The sequence below is a fragment of the Lacerta agilis genome, chromosome 3, assembly GCF_009819535.1.
Source record: "Lacerta agilis isolate rLacAgi1 chromosome 3, rLacAgi1.pri, whole genome shotgun sequence".
Lineage (NCBI taxonomy): Eukaryota > Metazoa > Chordata > Lepidosauria > Squamata > Lacertidae > Lacerta > Lacerta agilis.
Genome location: NC_046314.1, coordinates 116,219,617 through 116,238,125, shown reverse-complemented (window position 1 = coordinate 116,238,125; position 18,509 = coordinate 116,219,617). Strand labels below are relative to the sequence as shown.

Below are 18,509 nucleotides of genomic sequence, written 5' to 3'. Positions count from 1 at the left end.
TCTAAGGCTGGATATTGTGCTCTGAAAGGCTGTAATGCTTTATCCACAAAGTTCTGGCAGAGAGTCGGCGAATTCACCATTCCTTGAGGGAGTACCTTCCAAGAGTATCTGGAAGCTGGTCTGGTGTTATTGAACACCGGTAGAGTGAAAGCGAACTTTTCTTGATCTGCAGGTGCCAGTGGAATGGTAAAGAAACAATCTTTAAGATCGATGATTGCAAGCTGATGGTTTCTAGGAATGAGGTTAGGGTTAGGAAGTCCACATTGAAGGGGACCCATTGGAACAATTCTTTCGTTGATCTTTCTCAGGTCTTGAAGCAAACGCCATTTTCCACTTTTCTTCTTGATGACGAAAATTGGAGTGTTCCAAGGGCTATTAGAGGGTTGCACACGATCCTGGTGAAGCAGCTCTTTAATTAGGGCCTCTGCTGCAGCGAGCTTTTCTGACGTCAGCGCCCATTGGTCGACCCATACAGGGGGTCCTTCCTTCCATGTGAGTGGAAGAGCATGTACTGGCGCTGATGCAAAGGCCCACATCAAAAATGTGTATGGACAACAGTTCTTGCTTTAGACAATAAGTCTCTACCCCAAAGGGTGATAGGCACATCCATAACAAGTGGACGGAGCTGCACCATGGAGCCTGAGTCTGACTGGAAGGTAATCGGATGCACGCTCTGGTGGGCGGGTTCGAAACCTCCGACTCCGAAGACTTCCTGGGTGACAGTCGTTGCCCACTGGTCAGGCCAATCCTTTCTGGCGATCACTGTGACATCTGCGCCTGTATCAAGAAGACCTTTGATCTTTCGTCCACCCATTTCTAAGACGAGATGAGGGCGTTCTTCTGTAATCTTGATTAGCGCCATTGCTGTCTGAGGAGGCAAAGAGTCTACAGGAGCTGTAGGCGTAGAAGTAAGCAAATAAAGTCTGGCAATTTCTAAACCTTTTGTTAGGACACAAGGAACAGTTGAAAATCCTGGAATCAGCAACTGCGATGAATCTGTGATTCGAACTAGGCCTGCAGTCAATGTGACTGTGGCAGGGAGGCGATCCATCCTAGGCAGGATAAGGCAAATTGAGGTGTCTGGGAATGGACCACGAATGGATGTTGGCAATTGCTGAGCAAACCATGGATTTGAAAAGTAACAGTCCTCTGTTAAGAAGAGTGGTATACCTGGGACAGAAGATTCTTCTTGTTCTTCGTTGGCAGTGTTTGAAGATATCTTTTTGGCTTCGGGTTTTTTGCACTGCTGAAGTTGGCAACTCTGAAGCTGCTTTGCGTTGAGTTGGCAAACTTGAGGTTCTTCCGTTGGTAAGAGTTGCTGATGCTGTTGAATCTGCTGGCATTCAGTCAGTTGTGCATCAAACTGGTAGGATGGAACTTCTTCTTTGACACGAGGCAGTAGAAGTTGTTGTTCCTGATAGTTGTTTGGTTGTGGCGGGCTGAGCTTAAAAGCTGAAGGTGACACAAAGGTGTGGACATTGTTAACTGGAGTGATGTTGAAGCTTCCACAAGAGGGAGCTGGCTCACTCACTTGCATTCTTTGGCCACATGGAAAGTGATCATCAGCTGGGTTGCAACTTGAACACTGCTGTTTCATCAAGGGCAAATGTCCTTCAATGACAGATTGACCTTGACTCGAAGGTGAATAAAGCTCAGGTGCTGCAAGGTTGACTTCAGTAGGATGTCTTCTCAACGTTGAAGGCAATTCTGCGATCAGAGACTTGACTGTGATTGCTTGCTGTGAAGCAGGATCAACATCAGCAGGAACTGAAGGGCGGTCAGCAGAAGGTGAACTGAATGCTGTGTTCTCTACTGGAACCCTTTGAATAGGTAAGGCAGATGATGAAACCTCTGGAACCTGAATGCTTGATGAGGTCACATCTTTTCTCTGGACATCTGGAGAGTAGATATCTCTTTGGATCACTCTTTTTTCCTGATGACCTGGATAAGGAGTAGCGTTGTTCACCTTTCTGGGACGATTGACCTTCATGATGTTCTTGAACTTGCACCCTATTGTTTTACCGGGGCCGGGGCGCGGCCCGCAGAACCGTTTCCCTGAACTGAAGATGAGGTAGGTGATGTATTTTGTGGATTCAAACGACAATCGTTCGCCCAATGAAATCCTTTCTGACAGATGGGACATCTCTCTGGCGGCTTGGCAGAAGGCCTTGGCGTTGTTGTGCACTGCGACCGGAAATGCCCATCGCCTCCACACCCATAGCACTTCTTGACTGGCGTAGAGCTGTCTTGACGTGGCATCTGTACCGCAGCTGCCAAGAGCTGTGCTTTGTAGGAGTGGGTACCGACATTCTGGCAGACGCGTAGCATCTCAGTCAATGTGGCATCTGGACGAGCTGCAACTGCTGTTAGGGCATTCTTGCAGTCATCATTGGCATTTTCAAAGGCAAGTTGTTTTGTCAGCATGTTTCTGGCATGACGATCTTCTATCTGGCGTTCCACTGCAACAATCAGGCGATCCACGAAGTCCCCATAAGGTTCTTTTGGACCTTGCCTAACTGCAGCGAATCCTGATACTGAGCTAGCATCTGTGCGATTGGGTAGTCTGCGCCAAGCTTTGACTACAATGTCTGCTATGGTGACAAGTGCAGCATCAGGTATGGCTAGCTGTTGATTGAGATTGGAGTAATGTCCTGATCCTGTGAGCATATCTTCTGTGGCAAGTGGCGTTGCACGTCTGGCTGCTACTTCTTTCCACTCTTGCAGGCACAGAAGAGCATCTGTAGGCGACAGGAAGGTGCGAAGTATCAACTTCCAATCAGATGGCAGAAGTCTACTAGTGGACAGTCCTTCAAGTAAACTTCTAGTATAAGGAGCTTGAAGTCCATTTTCGCGTATGGCTTTTCGCAGTTCACGTAGTGTTTCAAAAGGAATGGCTTGATATCTTGCAGGTTGTCCTCCATTGGCACGAATCACTGGAAAGATGTGCATTGGATCAGCACTAAAGTCTATTTGTCCCAAAGCTGCTTCTAAAGCTTGAGTTCTGCAAATGGGCTGCATTGCTGTTGGATCTGTAGGTGGCATCAGTGAGTTTAAATCTTCTTGATGCTTTCCAAATGATGAGCCACTAGATGGTGCTAAAGAGTCTTTGACATCTGGATGCCTTGAAGATGGCTGACTATGAAGACAAGATGGCTGACTTGAAGTTGGATGAAGACAAGATGGCTGACTTGGAGTTGGATGAAGACAAGATGGCTGACTTGGAGTTGGAGCATAAGGTTGTTGGCTCTGTACTGCAAGTCCTGGCATCTGGATCATCATTGTTTGGCTTTGCTCTTGTCTTGGAATCTGCATTGGCATTGGAGGTGCTGAAGGGTTGGTAAATTGCTGTTGTGCTGCTTGCATTGAAGCTTGGATTGCTGTTGATTGGAAATCAGCTTGCTGCAAAACTGGAGCTGCTGGCTTGAGCGCGGCCTGCAGGGCAGCAGGGTTTGCTGGCAAAAAAGCTGCTTGCTGCTGCTGCTGCTGGATCGCTGGCAAAAGCGCGGCTTGCGGTGGAGGAAGCGGGACCGTTGCTTGGAGCGAGGTCCGCGGCTGCTGCTGACTTGAAATCGCTGGCTGGTAAAAGGCCTGCGATGACTGCTGAGCGACTGGCGGTGGGGCAGTCCGCGGCGGGGCTTGAAAGGCCGACGGCGTCTGCTGCACCGGCACAGGCGGCAATGAATCTGGCAATGACAAATTGGACAAGGGCGAGTGCGTGTACGACAACGGGGCCTGAACTGGCTGCTGCGAGGGGGCCGAAAATGGCACAACCGCAAGCGGCAGCACAGGGGCATTATTAAAAGCAGTATTTCCTAAATTCACTGTTCCATTAAGCAAAACATTTCTTGGAGCGATTTGTTGAAAGCAGTTTCTTACTTTGCTCCATACTAATTGTACAGGAATTCCGATTTTCGGGTTGGCCATAAATTCTAACCCGATCCTTTCCCATGAAGCTAGATCTTTCGTTCCCTCCCTAGGGACCCAAGGGCAAACTTCCCCAATAGTTTTAACTAAAAGCTCTACTTCTGATTCAGAGACAGGGTGACCATTTCTTTTCAAAAGGTACAATAAATCTTCACAAAATTTAACTTGAGCAGTTGAGAGTGAGGAGCCCATTTTTTAACACTTTCCAAAAACTTTTCCTCCCCCACCCGTAGGCTTCTACTAGGGGACACCGGTTCTACCCGTAGGCTTTAACCGAAAAACCTGGCACCCGTAGGCTTTAGCCAGAAAACCTCCGCCCCCACCCGTGGGCTTCTACTAGGGGCTACCGGCCCTACCCGTAGGCTTTGACCGAAAAACCTGGCACCCGTAGGCTTTTGCCAGAAAACCTTTCCCTCCCACCCGTAGGCTTTTTCGGGAGACACCGGCCCTACCCGTAGGCTTTGACCGAAAACCCTGGCACCCGTAGGCTTTTGCCAGACCCTGGCACCCGTAGGCTTTTGCCAGAACCCTTCCCACCCGTAGGCTTTAGGGAAGACCTTATCCTGCCCGTAGGCTTACACTAAACTCCTTGCCGCTCTACCCGGGGACCCCTTGGGGCAAAAATACACGCGCGCAATCTCTATTTACACTATTTTTGGGCAAGCGGTGGATTCGCGCTACTGCAGCGAAATCCTGGATAAACCGGGCCGTTATACCTCACCTCTCAATGTCTGTTTCCGAGCCACTTCCGATATGTTGCCTTCAACCGGAGTCTTCGTGGAAGCGATTTTTGACTACGCTTTGCCTCACACGGGGCACCACTTGTCGGGGTTTGGGTGCTGGAGCTCCTCGTGCACAGCCTTGGACTGGCTATGCACGAGGTACCAGTTGCGGGGAAAGCGGCCAGCGTTCCACGTGCTTTTGAGCACGGTCGCCGGCCAAGCCTCACAGTCTGAAGGATAATGAGTAAGCCAATTGAAGACTCTGATGGTGTGTGAGTTTCTAGTTGCCTTCTTTAAAGAAAAGTTGCCTCGTGAAATAAAATATATACCCTGACTCTGAATAGACGGACCAGTTTAAAGAAATAAAAATTTTACTTTACTCCCCCCTTTAACCCCAAAGGAAGACAGACACCGGTTGTATCTTTAGTGGCTTCGGCAGAACCCGCGTAGGCTCGTCCCCTAAGCTAAGTTCTCCTAAGCTTAAAGACCCTGCGCGCCCAATCTTCCGCGAGGCTAACTAAATAAACTAAAACCGAAATATCTTCCGCGGGCCTAACCCTAGGCTAACCTAAAAGAACCTAACTAAAACTAAAACCGAATGATCTTCCGCGATCTAACTCTAACTAAAGAAAAACCCATCCAACCCGTCCAGCCCGCTCCTAGTCCCTTAAACTAAACTTGACTTCAACTAAAACCCAACTAAAAGAACATAAACGAACTTCTTCTAAAGAACGTGCGGTCTCCTGCCTAAGCGGGGTGCCTCTGCCTTTTATTAGGGAACAAACGTGACATCATCAATAATGCCTTAACCAATAAAATCACTGTTGCTGCCCTCCAAAAGGGCGGGAAGCAAGTTTAACGCTCATTAACAACTTTGAACATGACCGGATCTACAAAATAAAGGCGGATTAATCTTGTAAGTGAACCACACTATTCATTCATGCTTTCACTTTCACTTTTACGCGTAGTTATACCAAAAGTAGACCTCGAAAAACTTATAAAATAACCAAATAAATATGAATCCATGGCGGATCCGTGAAACGTATTCCGACAGATCTACCCCATATGGGGGAATAATCCCAGTTCTTCTGCTAGCTGAGAGCTAGCAGAGCCATCCTAGCTAGAAACTGGTCCAACAAAGAAGGAAGTCAAAAAGAGAGAGATGTGCTGCAAGACTCGTCCTTTTGTTACCTGGACAGGTAAGGTCACACCCACCTTCTATCACATGCAAAAGGAAGGATGCTCCAGCCAGGAGGAAACAGGAAGTTTCAACTGGCTGGACCAAACATTCCCTCGCATGTCCTCTCTAGGAAAACAAGGAATGTTGTACTTGAGTGCCTCTCATGGATCACATCCCAAGCCCCTCACATCTCCCCTCTCTTTCTTCAGACCTTCCGGTGGCCCGTTGCAAGCAGCATCGACGTCAACGAGATGCTGGAGGTCCAGGTCTTCAACTACAGCAAAGTCTTCTCCAACAGGTCAGTGGCGTTCTGCATGTCTGGGGTGAGTTTTGTTCCTCCACCTTTGGGGCTTCCTTAAGAGAGCCCCTGCAACATTTGCAGCTTCTTCTCAACGTCTTTCAAGGATTAGACAAATTCATGGAGGAGGAGAGGGCTGTCGGGGAATACTAGCCAGCAACGAGTATATATAGAGTATACTCCTGATGGTCTGTGTTTGTACATTCTCTTTGAGTGTATACTCGTTGCTGATTAAGCCAATTTGGCGAAACAAGGACTGTAATCCGGGTAACCTTGTCCTTCTTTGGTTTGCGTTGTTTCTTCGTGGCAACTTCACCTGTATCTTTTGGAGCGGCGTGACTGCAGTGCCATCGCCAGCCTCTACAACATTTGTCATGTTCCACAACATCTGTCATACCCCCCGTGGCAACTCTCATGTTGCAGACTGGCAAGACTATATTAATCACATTTACGCTTAACTTTTTTGTGCCTTGGGACCTTTATCTGGACTATCTGGATCTCGTGATACGTATTGACATTTGATTTCATAGATTTTTTGGTTGAATATTTGTACCTATGCATAATTATGTGAGAGATTTTACTTTCTTGGGCTCCATGATCACTGCAGATGGTGACAGCAGTCACAAAATTAAAAGACGCCGGCTTCTTGGGAGGAAAGCAATGACAAACCTAGACAGCATCTTAAAAAGCAGAGACACCACCTTGCCGACAAAGGTCTGTATAGTTAAAGCTATGGTTTTCCCAGCAGTAATGTATGGAAGTGAGAGCTGGACCATAAAGAAGGCTGATCGCTGAAGAATGGATGCTTTTGAATTATGGTGCTGGAGGAGACTCTTGAGAGTCGCATGGACTGCAAGAAGATCAAACCTATCCATTTTGAAGGAAATCAGCCTTGAGTGCTCACTGTAAGGACAGATCCTGAAGTTGAGGCTCCAGTACTTTGGCCACCTCATGAGAAGAGAAGACTCCCTGGAAAAGACCCTGATGTTGGGAAAGATGGAGGGCACAAGGAGAAGGGGACGACAGAGGATGAGATGGTTGGACAGTGTTCTCGAAGCTACTAACATGAGTTTGGCCAAACTGCGGGAGGCAGTGAAGGATAGGCGTGCCTGGCGTGCTCTGGTCCATGGGGTCACGAAGAGTCGGACACGACTGAACGACTGAACAACAACATAATTATGTTCTAGTTCTATATTATATCTGTTTATATGTAAAAATGATGCAAAATTGAGACTACTTTATCAGCCGGTTACGATTTTTGTGTGGTTGGCATAGCGTTGTATAATCAGCAAATGTCCACTTCTGATGTCCAACTCTGAACAGTGTTTCCGGATAACAACTACTGTTTCGTTGAATTCTTCATCAGCGAATTAGTTCCTTCATTAACTGAAAATAAAAATTTTAAACGATGACCTGCACATGCACAACAACAACTTCAAATAGCAAAGGAATTATAAAATGTAATATAAAGAAGTTACATGCCCAATCTTTTTTCGAATAGATATATATTGTTTTCCGCCAGGTGAAGTCTGGCATCGTGATTCATTTAAGGACTTTCAGAGACTTCCAGAGACTTCAGTTTGTTAGTTTTGAATCAGTCCATAAAGTTTTTCATGCTGTATCGTGTTGCTTTCGATATTGCTGACTCACATTTTGCAACACACGGGAAGAGAAGGGGACCAGAGGGGAGCACAAGGAGTCTTGGTTATTATTTTTTAAATGCCTTTGTGCCTCAATGTCTCACTTGGCCCCTTTCTAAAATTTATTTTGTGTGTTTTTTCTTTTTATAAAATAAAATAAAATCGGGATTAAGGGGTTTTCTCAGGATGGCGGAGGCTGTGTGTGTGCTGGGTGCCCTTGGTGTTGGGGTGGTGGCACTCGCCCTCCTGCTGATAGGAAATGCTCAGGTGGGGAGGGGGGAGAAGGGGTGGGGGGGCCTGAGGAGGGTCTGTTGAAGGGGGGAGTGAGAAGTGCCCCTATTTTCAAATGAGAAATGTTGGAGGGTATGAAGCAGCCCTCCGGCCTGTTCGGATCTCTCGGCTGTGGCCTGCAGTCATCTCCCCCCCCCGCTGCATTCGAAATATTTGATCCTATTGTCACTCTACCCCTCACCCCCCCTTTCTGACTTTTGGCCCTTGCTGATTCAGTTACCGCCACTGGGTAACTCAATAGCTCCATATTGCCATGACCTCTTATTCTGTCCAAGGCTTTTTTAGCCAAGGAATTCCAGGGGAGCACAAGGAAATATGCATTTGTGACGGTCGATGTCCCCCTAGCTCATGATCACGGCACTGGGAATTTTTAGAAACTTGTAACATTGTCGTGTGCAACCCCGATCTCCGAGGGGCGAGAAATTCCAGGGGTGCCTCCGCTTTCCTGGTATCCGGTGTCCTTGGAAGGGAGACCAGCAGAGGCTGCGGTGTCTTCAAGATACATCGCTTTCTTTTTTAGATACATCTAGAGGAGGGTGAAAGGTTGTTTTCTGCTGCTCCAGAGAAGTGGACACGGGGCAATGGATTCAAACTACAAGAAAGAAGATTCCACCTAAACATGAGGAAGAACTTCCTGACAGTAAGAGCTGTTGGACAGTGGAATTTGCTGCCAAGGAGTGTGGTGGAGTCTCCTTCTTTGGAGGTCTTTAAGCAGAGGCTTGACAGCCATCTGTCAGGAATGCTTTGATGGTGTTTCCTACTTGGCAAGGGGTTGGACTGGATGGCCCTGGTGGTCTCTTCCAACTCTAGGATTCTAGGATTCTAAATCTTTTAAAAATGTAGTATAAACACCAATAACTGGGAAACACTGGCCTGCAAGCGCTCCAATTGGAGAACAATTGTGTCCAAAGGTGTCATAGGCTTTGAAGACGCTCAAACTCAGGACGCAAGGGAGGAACGTGGTAAGAGGAAGGCACGCTTGGCAAACCCTCACCTGGATCAGCTCCCGCTCGGAAACCTATGTCCCCACTGTGAAAGGACGTGTGGATCCAGAATTAGCCTCCACAGTCACTTATGGACTCACTGTTAAGACCGTGTTCATGAAAGACAATCTTCCTCGGCTACAAGGGATCACCGAAGAAGAAGGTGTCTTTGCGTGTGTTTTATTACAGTCCATGAACGACACACACAGATGCTTGATAAAGGTGATCGGCTTACCAGGAGTCTCTCCAGATAAAGGGGTGACACTCGATCTGTGTCTGAATCATTGATGAACCAACGTTCTTTTTGCGTGGCTTTGTGGCGGAATGTCACTCACCGCTGATCGCCTGGTGGCTAATTAACTTGCAATGTGATCTGAGTCCCCCTTCTGCCCCGCTGCAGCCGGCCACCAGGCCCCTTATTCCGAGGGCAACCGTTTGGGTTTCTTTTTGCTGAGCTGCTGAGCAGCCAGAAAATAGCTGAGCAACAATGGAGTGGAGAAATTTCCCTGCCTAAAGGAAAAGGAGCGACATTGATGCAAAGCTTCTTTTTTCTTTTTTGGAATAATTTTTATTATTCTTTACATTGTAGAATATTCATTTAAAAACCTTAAAATATCAATGATTTCCCTTCTTCTCTTTTCATGGTTCAGCTTGCATACCATAGATCCCTGCATATTTTACATACAGGTGAAACTCGAAAAATTAGAATATCGTGGAAAGGTTCATTTCTTTCAGTAATTCAACTTAAAAGGTGAAACTAATATATGAGATAGACTCATGACATGCAAAGCGAGATATGTGTCAAGCCTTTATTTGTTATAATTGTGATGATTATGGCGTACACCTCATGAGATCCCGGACTTAACAATTTCAACTTGGGGGTTTTCATCAGCTGTACGCCATAATCATCACAATTATAACAAGCAAAGGCTTGACCTATCTCGCTTTGCATGTCATGAGTCTATCTCATATATTAAACTCCAGTAGCTAATGAAAACAATTGCTTACATAAATGGACTTTTCCTCAATATTCTAATTTTTCGAGTTTCACTTGTAAACTAAACCATTCATTTTTACATGCATTGAAACTTATTTTACACAGCTGCATTTATCTTAAAGTTGCCAATGTTTTCAAATGTACACAATTTTCACCCATATATTCAACAAACATTTTCCAGTCTTCTTTAAATGCATACTCTTCTTGTTCTCTTATTCTGTAAGTTAAGTCTGTACACATTCCATTAGTTTAATTTGCCATTCTTCTTTGGTTGGGACCTCACTCATGTTCCATCTCGGGGCTAACAAAACACGGGCTGCAGTAGTGGCATACATAAATTACCTTTTTTGACACCTGGGACACCTGTCTTTTTATTTAAAATGCATCTCTGGGTTATTTGTGGGGCCTGCCTGGTGTTTTTACATGAGCAGAATGTGTGCTTCTATTTAAAATGCATCTCTGGGTTATTTGTGAGGCCTGCCTGGTGTTTTTACATGAGTAGAATGTGTCCTTTTATTTAAAATGCATCTCTGGGTTATTTGTGGGGCCTGCCTGGTGTTTTTACATGAGCAGAATGTGTGCTTTTATTTAAAATGTATCTCTGGGTTATTTGTGGGGCCTGCCTGGTGTTTTTACATGAGTAGAATGTGTCCTTTTATTTAAAATGCATCTCTGGGTTATTTGTGGGGCCTGCCTGGTGTTTTTACATGAGCAGAATGTGTGCTTTTATTTAAAATGTATCTCTGGGTTATTTGTGGTGCCTGCCTGGTGTTTTTACATGAGCAGAACATGTGCTTTTATTTAAAATGCATCTCTGGGTTATTTGTGGGACCTGCCTCGTGTTTTTACATGAGCAGAACATGTGCTTTTATTTAAGATGCATCTCTGGGTTATGTGTGGAGCATAGGAATTCGTTCATTCCCCCCCCCCAAAAAAAAAATATAGTCCGGCCCCCCACATGGTCTGAGGGACGGTGGACCGGCCCACGGCTGAAAAAGGTTGCTGACCCCTGTGATAGAACATACCCTCAGCCTCATTGCATCTCCAGCACTTAGCTGATTCAGTCTTATACATTTTAGCAAGTCTACTTGCAGTTAAGATACCATCTTTAAATCACTTTCAGTTAGTTCCCTTTCAAGGAGTAACATTCTGTGAACTTTTCCAAAGTTTTCCCCAGAGATTCAGATCTATTTTATGTCCCATATCCAGTGCCGGATTTATGTATAAGCTAAACAAGCTATAGCTTAGGGCCCCACTCTCTTGGGGGCCCCCAAAAAATGTAAAGGAAAAAACCACTGGATGTACATTTCCAAAATATAATATAAAAAACAAATAAAATAAAACCTACATACAGCAACAGTGTTTTGTGTTGTGTAGGCTCCTATTTGTTATGTGCAAATGGCTTTAGATACCTGTTAGGTCCATAAATTTCCATATAGCATTTATTCAACACAAAAAACAGTGACAATTTGTTGTTGACAAAGGACAGCTTGACATAGAAAGGGCCCCATTACCTTCAGGAGCTTAGGGCCTCATCCAACCTAAATCCGGCCCTGGTTGGCTCAGTATGGTCTAAAACTATATTTTGGTGTTTTTACGCCTCTTGTCTTTTTATATTTATTGTCCTCTTTTATCTTAGAATATTTTCATTGCTGTGTTGTTATTCTCTTTTTATGAGACATAGAGAGATGATTTTATGAGGCAGCTTATGAATATAATATATAAGCTGAATAATGAATGAAAGTACTCTGACCAGGACTAGACAAATGAAACAGAAGAGGCTGTCAAGGATGCGCAAATCATAGAATTGTAGAGTTGGAAGGGACCCCAAGAGTCATCTAGTCCAACCCTCTGCAATGCAGGAATCTTTTGCCCAGTGTGGAGCTCGAACCTATGAATCTAAGGGTCTCGTGCTCTTCCAGCTGAGCTGTCCTGCTCTGTCAGGACTGATCTAAATATAGGCAGGTCTCTCTCCACTGTGAGAATAGGATGCTGTAGATGGTACTTATCTCTGAGTATAGAATCATAGAATCATCGAGTTGGAAGAGACCCCAAGGGCCATCCAGTCCAACCCCCTGCCAAGCATGAAACACCATCAAAGCATTCCTGACAGATGGCTGTCAAGCCTCCGCTTAAAGACCTCCAAAGAAGGAGACTCCACCACACTCCTTGGCAGCAAATTCCACCGTCGAACAGCTCTCACTGTCAGGAAGTTCTTCCTAATGTTTAGGTGGAATCTTCTTTCTTGTAGTTTGAATCCATTGCTCCGTGTCCGCTTCTCTGGAGCAGCAGAAAACAACCTTTCACCCTCCTCTATATGGCATCCTTTGATATATTTGAACATGGCTATCATATCACCCCTTAACCTTCTCTTCCCCAGGCTAAACATACCCGGCTCCCTAAGCCGTTCCTCCTAAGGCATCGTTTCCAGTAGGTTGGCTAAGATTTATAAGACAGAATCAGATAAGTGTTGGAAGTGTGAAGAAGCAGAGGGAACATTTTTCCACATGTGCTGGACATGTAAAAAGGGTATTGGGAAATGATTTATAATGAATTGGGGGGGAATGTTTAAAATTACTTTCCCAAAGAAACCACAGTCCTTTTTTTGGGATAACCCAGACTGAAATTCCCAGGTGTCAGAAAAGGTTATGTATGTATGCAACAACTGCAGCCCGTGCTTCGTTAGCCACAAAATGGAAAGTGAGCGAGGCCCCAACCCAAGAAGAACGGCAACTTAAGCAGACAAAATATGCACAACTTGCAGACTTAACATATAGACTAAGAGAGCAAGAAGAACCCACGTTTCGAGAAGATTGGGAGACATTTATTGAATATATGGAAAATCACTCTATGCCACTGAAAACGCTGGCAGCATTCAGATATATTCAACAGAGTAAATAATTTCAGATGAATGTAAAAGTGGGAAATTGATTTGAATGGTTCGTAAAATATGCAGGAATGTATGGGATGTGAAATGAACCGCGGAAAGAGAAGAACAGAAGTCATTGGGTACTTTAAGGTTTGTAAGATGTTTGTTTCAAATCGCAAAATATAATTTAATTATATAATTAATATTATATTATATTATATTATATTATATTATATTATATTATATTATATTATATTATAATTATATTATATTAATATATAATATAATATAATAATAATATATAATAATATATAAATATAATTTAAATTGCAAAATATAATATATATTATTACATATATAAAAAGAAAGATCAAGGAAGGAAAAAGAGCTGGGGAGAGAACAGGATGCTGGACTAGGTGGGCCAGCGGCCTGATCCAGCAGGGCTGTTCCCATATTCTTGTGGAAACCACAGGAGGCGAGAGTGTTGCTTTTGGGCTCAAATCCTGCTTGAGGGTTTCCTATTGGGGCATCCGGTTTGCCACTGTGAGAACAATACGCTAGACTGCTTCAATGTCAAATCAAACTCAATGGTGTAACGATGGAAAATGTCGATCACTTCTCCTTTCTGGGCAGTTATCTTTCCACAAGGGCCGACATTGATGCCGAAATCCAGCATCGCCTGAGCTCTGCGAGTGTGGCTTTCTCCTGATTGAAGTGCAGAGTGTTTGAGGACCAGGACACACGCAGGGAAACCAAAATGCTTGTTTGCAAAGCTATTGTACTACCAACATTACTATATGCTTGTGAAACGTGGACCACTTATAAACGCCATCTCCAACTCCTTGAAAGATTCCATCAACAGTGTCTCCATTAAATTTGACACATCACTTGGAAAGACAAGTGAACTAATGCCAGTGTACTGGAAGAAGCAAAGATCACCAGTGTCAAAGCAAGGATTCTTCAACATCAACTTCGTTGGACTGGTCATGTTGTACAGATGCCTGATTATCGTCTTCCAAAGCAACTACTCTGAACTTAAAAATGGTAAGCGTAATATTGGTGGTCAACAAAAGAGTTTTAAAGACGCTCTCAAGGAAAATCTTTAAAAATGTAGTATAAACACTAACAATTGGGAAACACTGGCCTGCGAGCACTCCAGTTGGAGAACAGCCTTTACCAAAGGTGTCCTGGGCTTTGAAGATGCTCAAACTCAGGACGCAAGGGAGAAACATGCTAAGAGGAAGGCCCACTTGGCAAACCCTCACCGTGATCGACTCCCGCCCAGAAACCAATGTCCCCACTGTGGAAGGACGTGTGGATGCAGACTTGGCCTCCACAGTCACTTACAGACTCACTTTTAAGACCGTGTTTATGGAAGACAATCTTCCTCGGCTACGAGTGATCGCCAAAGAAGAAGAGAGAAGACTGCTTGGATGTCAACCCTGCCCACCCAATGCTCGTGCCCCCGGTCATTGTGAATATGCCTCCCATATCTGGTGGGAGAAAGCTGGATGTTTTCCAGACCCAGGGATTACTTTTCATGCTCATTCCACCTGATTGTGGAAAAGAAGCATCTCAAGAGCAGCTTTTGAACTAAGAGTGCATCTGGGAAAGAGGGAAACGGTTAGTGCTACAGTGGGTGGGATCTCTGCACACCAAGCCCCTCACCCACCATTAACCAGGAGTGAGGGAAGGCAGAAGGTTCGAATCCCGTTACCCGACGCAACAGAGAGGTTGGGTTTCTTCCCCTTTGAGCGCTGCGGCGTGGCATGAAAACAAAGCCACTGCCTGGTACTTTTGTCCCAGAAACAAAATCTCAACAGAATGCACCTGCTTTGTGTAAAATCCCCTCCTCGAGGCCTTCAGAGACCCAGAGGGGTTCCTGTTCATGCTGCTTTGTTAGCAGGAACCTAATATGATAATCAGATGTCAGATCAGGTGGAAGAAAGTACACAGAGCCAAGTGCCAACCTCACCTATGATGGTGGTGGATAAATGCAGGGAAGAGTGCAGGGAAGGTGCCTCCCTGATCTCAGTAGGCAGGGAGTTCCAAAGATCACCCTTTTTTTGCAAATGTGGAACGAGTATTATGTGGCGGTGCTGGTTCTGCAGATTGGAGTGGTGAAGTGGGCATGTATTGGGTCAGAATATCTCATGGGTAAACTGGTCCCAAGTTGCTCAGGGCTCTATATACTAACAGTAACACGTTGAACGAGCAAATCTGCGGCCAGTGCAGATCTCTGAGCACAGGTGTTATAAGCTGATGTGCTCTTGCTCCTGGTAGCAATCTGCACTAATCGTAGCTTCCAGATCGAGCTCAAGGGAAACCCCACATAGGGTGAGTTGCAATTATGCAGTCTTGAATTAACCAGTCCCTGAATTACTGTGGCCAAGCAATACCAGCCCAGGAACAGTTGTAGCTGTCGTACAAATTTGCACTTGGTACCAGTTGCTTATATAGTTGCGTATAGTTAAAGCTATGGTTTTCCCAGTAGTAATGTACGGAAGTGAGAGCTGGACCATCAAGAAGGCTGATCGCCGAAGAATTGATGCTTTTGAATTATGGTGCCGGAGGAGACTCTTGAGAGTCCCATGGACTGCAAGAAAATCAAACCTATCCATTCTCAAGGAAATTGGCCCTGAGTGCTCACTAGAAGGACAGATCCTGAAGTTGAGGCTCCAGTGCTTTGGCCACCTCATGAGAAGAGAAGACTCCCTGGAAAAGACCCTGATGTTGGGAAAGATGGAGGGCACAGGGAGAAGGGGATGACAGAGGACGAGGTGGTTGGACAGTGTTCTCGAAGCGACTGGCATGAGTTTGGCCAAACTGTGGGAGGCAGTGGAGGATAGGGGTGCCTGGCGTGCTCTGGTCCATGGGGTCACGAAGAGTCGGACACGACTGAACGACTGAACAACAACAACAACCAGTTGCTTTCCTGCACACTTTTCTCCCCCCTTTTTATTTCCTTTATTGCAGAACAATTTACATAAAACATTGCGTGTTGAGACCCCGAGACCACCCCCTCGTTGATGAATAAGACACAAGGACACGGATATTAGGTTAATGTTATTGGTTAAATTTAGGCCACAACTTTATTGGTTACTAGTGCTTTAAACCTGTTAAATTAACGGGCACTAGAACATATGTGGTGAAACATTTTTAAAAACAGACTGCTCGCCCGCCGCCACTTGTAACGGCCGCTGCCGCTTAGAAGTATGTCCACGCGAGCGCACACCCGCCGCTTCAACAGTTTCGCCCGGCCACCCGAAGTCTCTGCATTCCAAGTCCCAATGGCTGTCCGTGGGGCACATGCGCAGTAGCGCAATCCCACGGACACAGGGACTGCACGCAGAGACACTTGCACTTTATTAGTATAGATAGGATGTGAGCGATATTGGCTTAGGTTTTGGAATTGACCTGACTATATGTGACAGCTGCCCGTCACGCAGGGAGTCCAGTAAACAAACCAACTGGAGCTCCCCCTGGGTTCCTGAGGGGGTCGTGGCATGGCCCTAGCCCAGCCCCAGACTTCAGAAAAGATCCACACCCCTGGATTCCTTTAATGGAATACCCTTAATCTTGGAGGGGCAGGTGATGATGGCCACACCTGCCCTCCCCCATCATAAGATCAACCAATGCCTAACCGCCAAACCTTACAAAGTTGTGACAATTGCAACAAGGTAGGCGAAAACCTGTCGTCTTTGTCCATGGAGTTTTCTTGGCAGGGATACTGGAGTGGCTTGCCGGTTCCTCCTCCAGGTGGATCACATTTAGTCTAAACTCTCCGCTATGACCTGACCATCTTGGGTGGCCCTGCATGGCGTACCTCATAGCTTCCCTGAGTTATTCAAGCCCCTTCGCCACGACAAGGCAGTGATCCATGGCCACCTCATGAGAAGAGAAGACTCCCTAGAAAAGACCCTGATGTTGGGAAAGATGGAGGGCACAAGGAGAAGGGGATGACAGAGGACGAGATGGTGGGACAGTGTTCTCAAAGCGACTGGCATGAGTCTGACCAAACTGTGGGAGGCAGTGGAAGACAGGAGTGCCTGGCGTGCTCTGGTCCATGGGGTCACGAAGAGGCGGACACGACTAAACGACTAAACAACAACAAGGAAATCAGCCCTGAGTGCTCCCTGCAAGGACAGATCCTGAAGCTGAAGCTCCAATACTTTGGTCGCCTCATGAGAAGAGAAGACTCCCTGGAAAAGACCCTGATGTTGGGAAAGATGGAGGGCACAAGGAGAAGGGGACGACAGAGGACGAGATGGTGGGACAGTGTTCTCGAAGCTACTAACATGAGTTTGGCCAAACTGCAGGAGGCAGTGGAAGACAGGAGTGCCTGGCGTGCTCTGGTCCATGGGGTCACGAAGAGTCGGACACGACTCAACGACTAAACAACAACAACAAGGCGAAAACCAAATGGCCGATGCCAATTTGCCAAGTGGAAAAATTCCTACAAGGCCCCTCAACGGTGACCAACCGAGGTCCGTAGCAAGGCCAATGTCGAAACCTGAAAACAGGGAGAGAGGGAGGGAGATCGAGGAAGCGAGCCAAGAGGAAGCTCTCCGGCTCACGCCTCAGTTTAAATGGGTCCCGGCCACGCCCCCAGCAAGCGGGTTGGCTGGCTGGCGAATGACGTGGCCGGGAACCTCTAGGTGACGAGAGACTTCGTCCCCCGCCCCCGGAGGGGAGTGGCTGGCATGTGGTCCACCGCAATTCCTCCCCACTGGGAAGTGGAGCAGATTTACCATATCCACATAACAACTAGACATTAACTAACAACAGATCATTTAACACCACACACACTTTTGACTTCCGATTCACCTCATTGTACATTTTACACGTTGTTGGTCTTTACGCACTTCCTTGGTTTTTTTGTGTCCCCCCCCCCCGTTACATATCAAGAGAATTTTTTGCTTTTATAATCTGCTTGTTATTCAAGTTTCAGTCTAAATCTGTCAGGAGATTTGCATTGTCACAGTACTTTTTAAGATATTCTTTTAAATATTGTCCAATCCTTACTCACTTTCTGGTTTGAGTTTCCTCTTGTTCTCCCAGTCGTTTTCACAAGTTCCAAATATTCCATCATCTTCGCTTGCCAGTCAGTTTTTCATGCACACTTTTCACTAGCGCATGCGCTACGTGACACAGGGACTGCATTGCAAAATTGGCAGAAGTGTGATTTTTCTTGCTCCAGAGTTTGCATTTTATGTTTGGAAAGTCCAAACTAGGTCGGTTCGCCTTTAAATGGAAACTCAATCAAATTCCACCTGTTTCCCCAAACAAAAAAAAAATCAAATAAAATAAATCATAACACTGTGATAGAAGACAAATGATAAAGACTGGGTTTCCCTGGGGGGTGACACAGAGGCTCCACCTGTCTGTACATTTGGATTCCTAGGATGTTCGCAAAAATCATCACCTGAGTGGCGTTCCAGCTGCTGCTGCTGCCTGCAGAAATTCAACCCAAGTGCCTCTGCTCCCATGTGCCAGACTGAACAGACTTACAGGTTGCTACAGAAAATCTCAGGAGAAGAATCGCTTGACAGGAGGTTCTGCCAGAGAAGAATGCCGAGGACATTCAGCAGCATTTATGTGCCTC

At 45.9% G+C, this 18,509-nt stretch overlaps 1 protein-coding gene across 1 annotated transcript in view; it reads left to right on the top strand.

Annotated features, from left to right (window-relative positions):
* OTOF (otoferlin) overlaps positions 1–18,509 on the top strand; it is a 175,177-nt gene that overhangs the window by 44,242 nt on the left and 112,426 nt on the right. Inside the window, exon 3 of the mRNA XM_033145224.1 lies at positions 6,036–6,124. Within this exon, the coding sequence (XP_033001115.1) occupies positions 6,036–6,124 (89 nt within the window). The remainder of the gene's footprint in view (positions 1–6,035; positions 6,125–18,509) is intronic.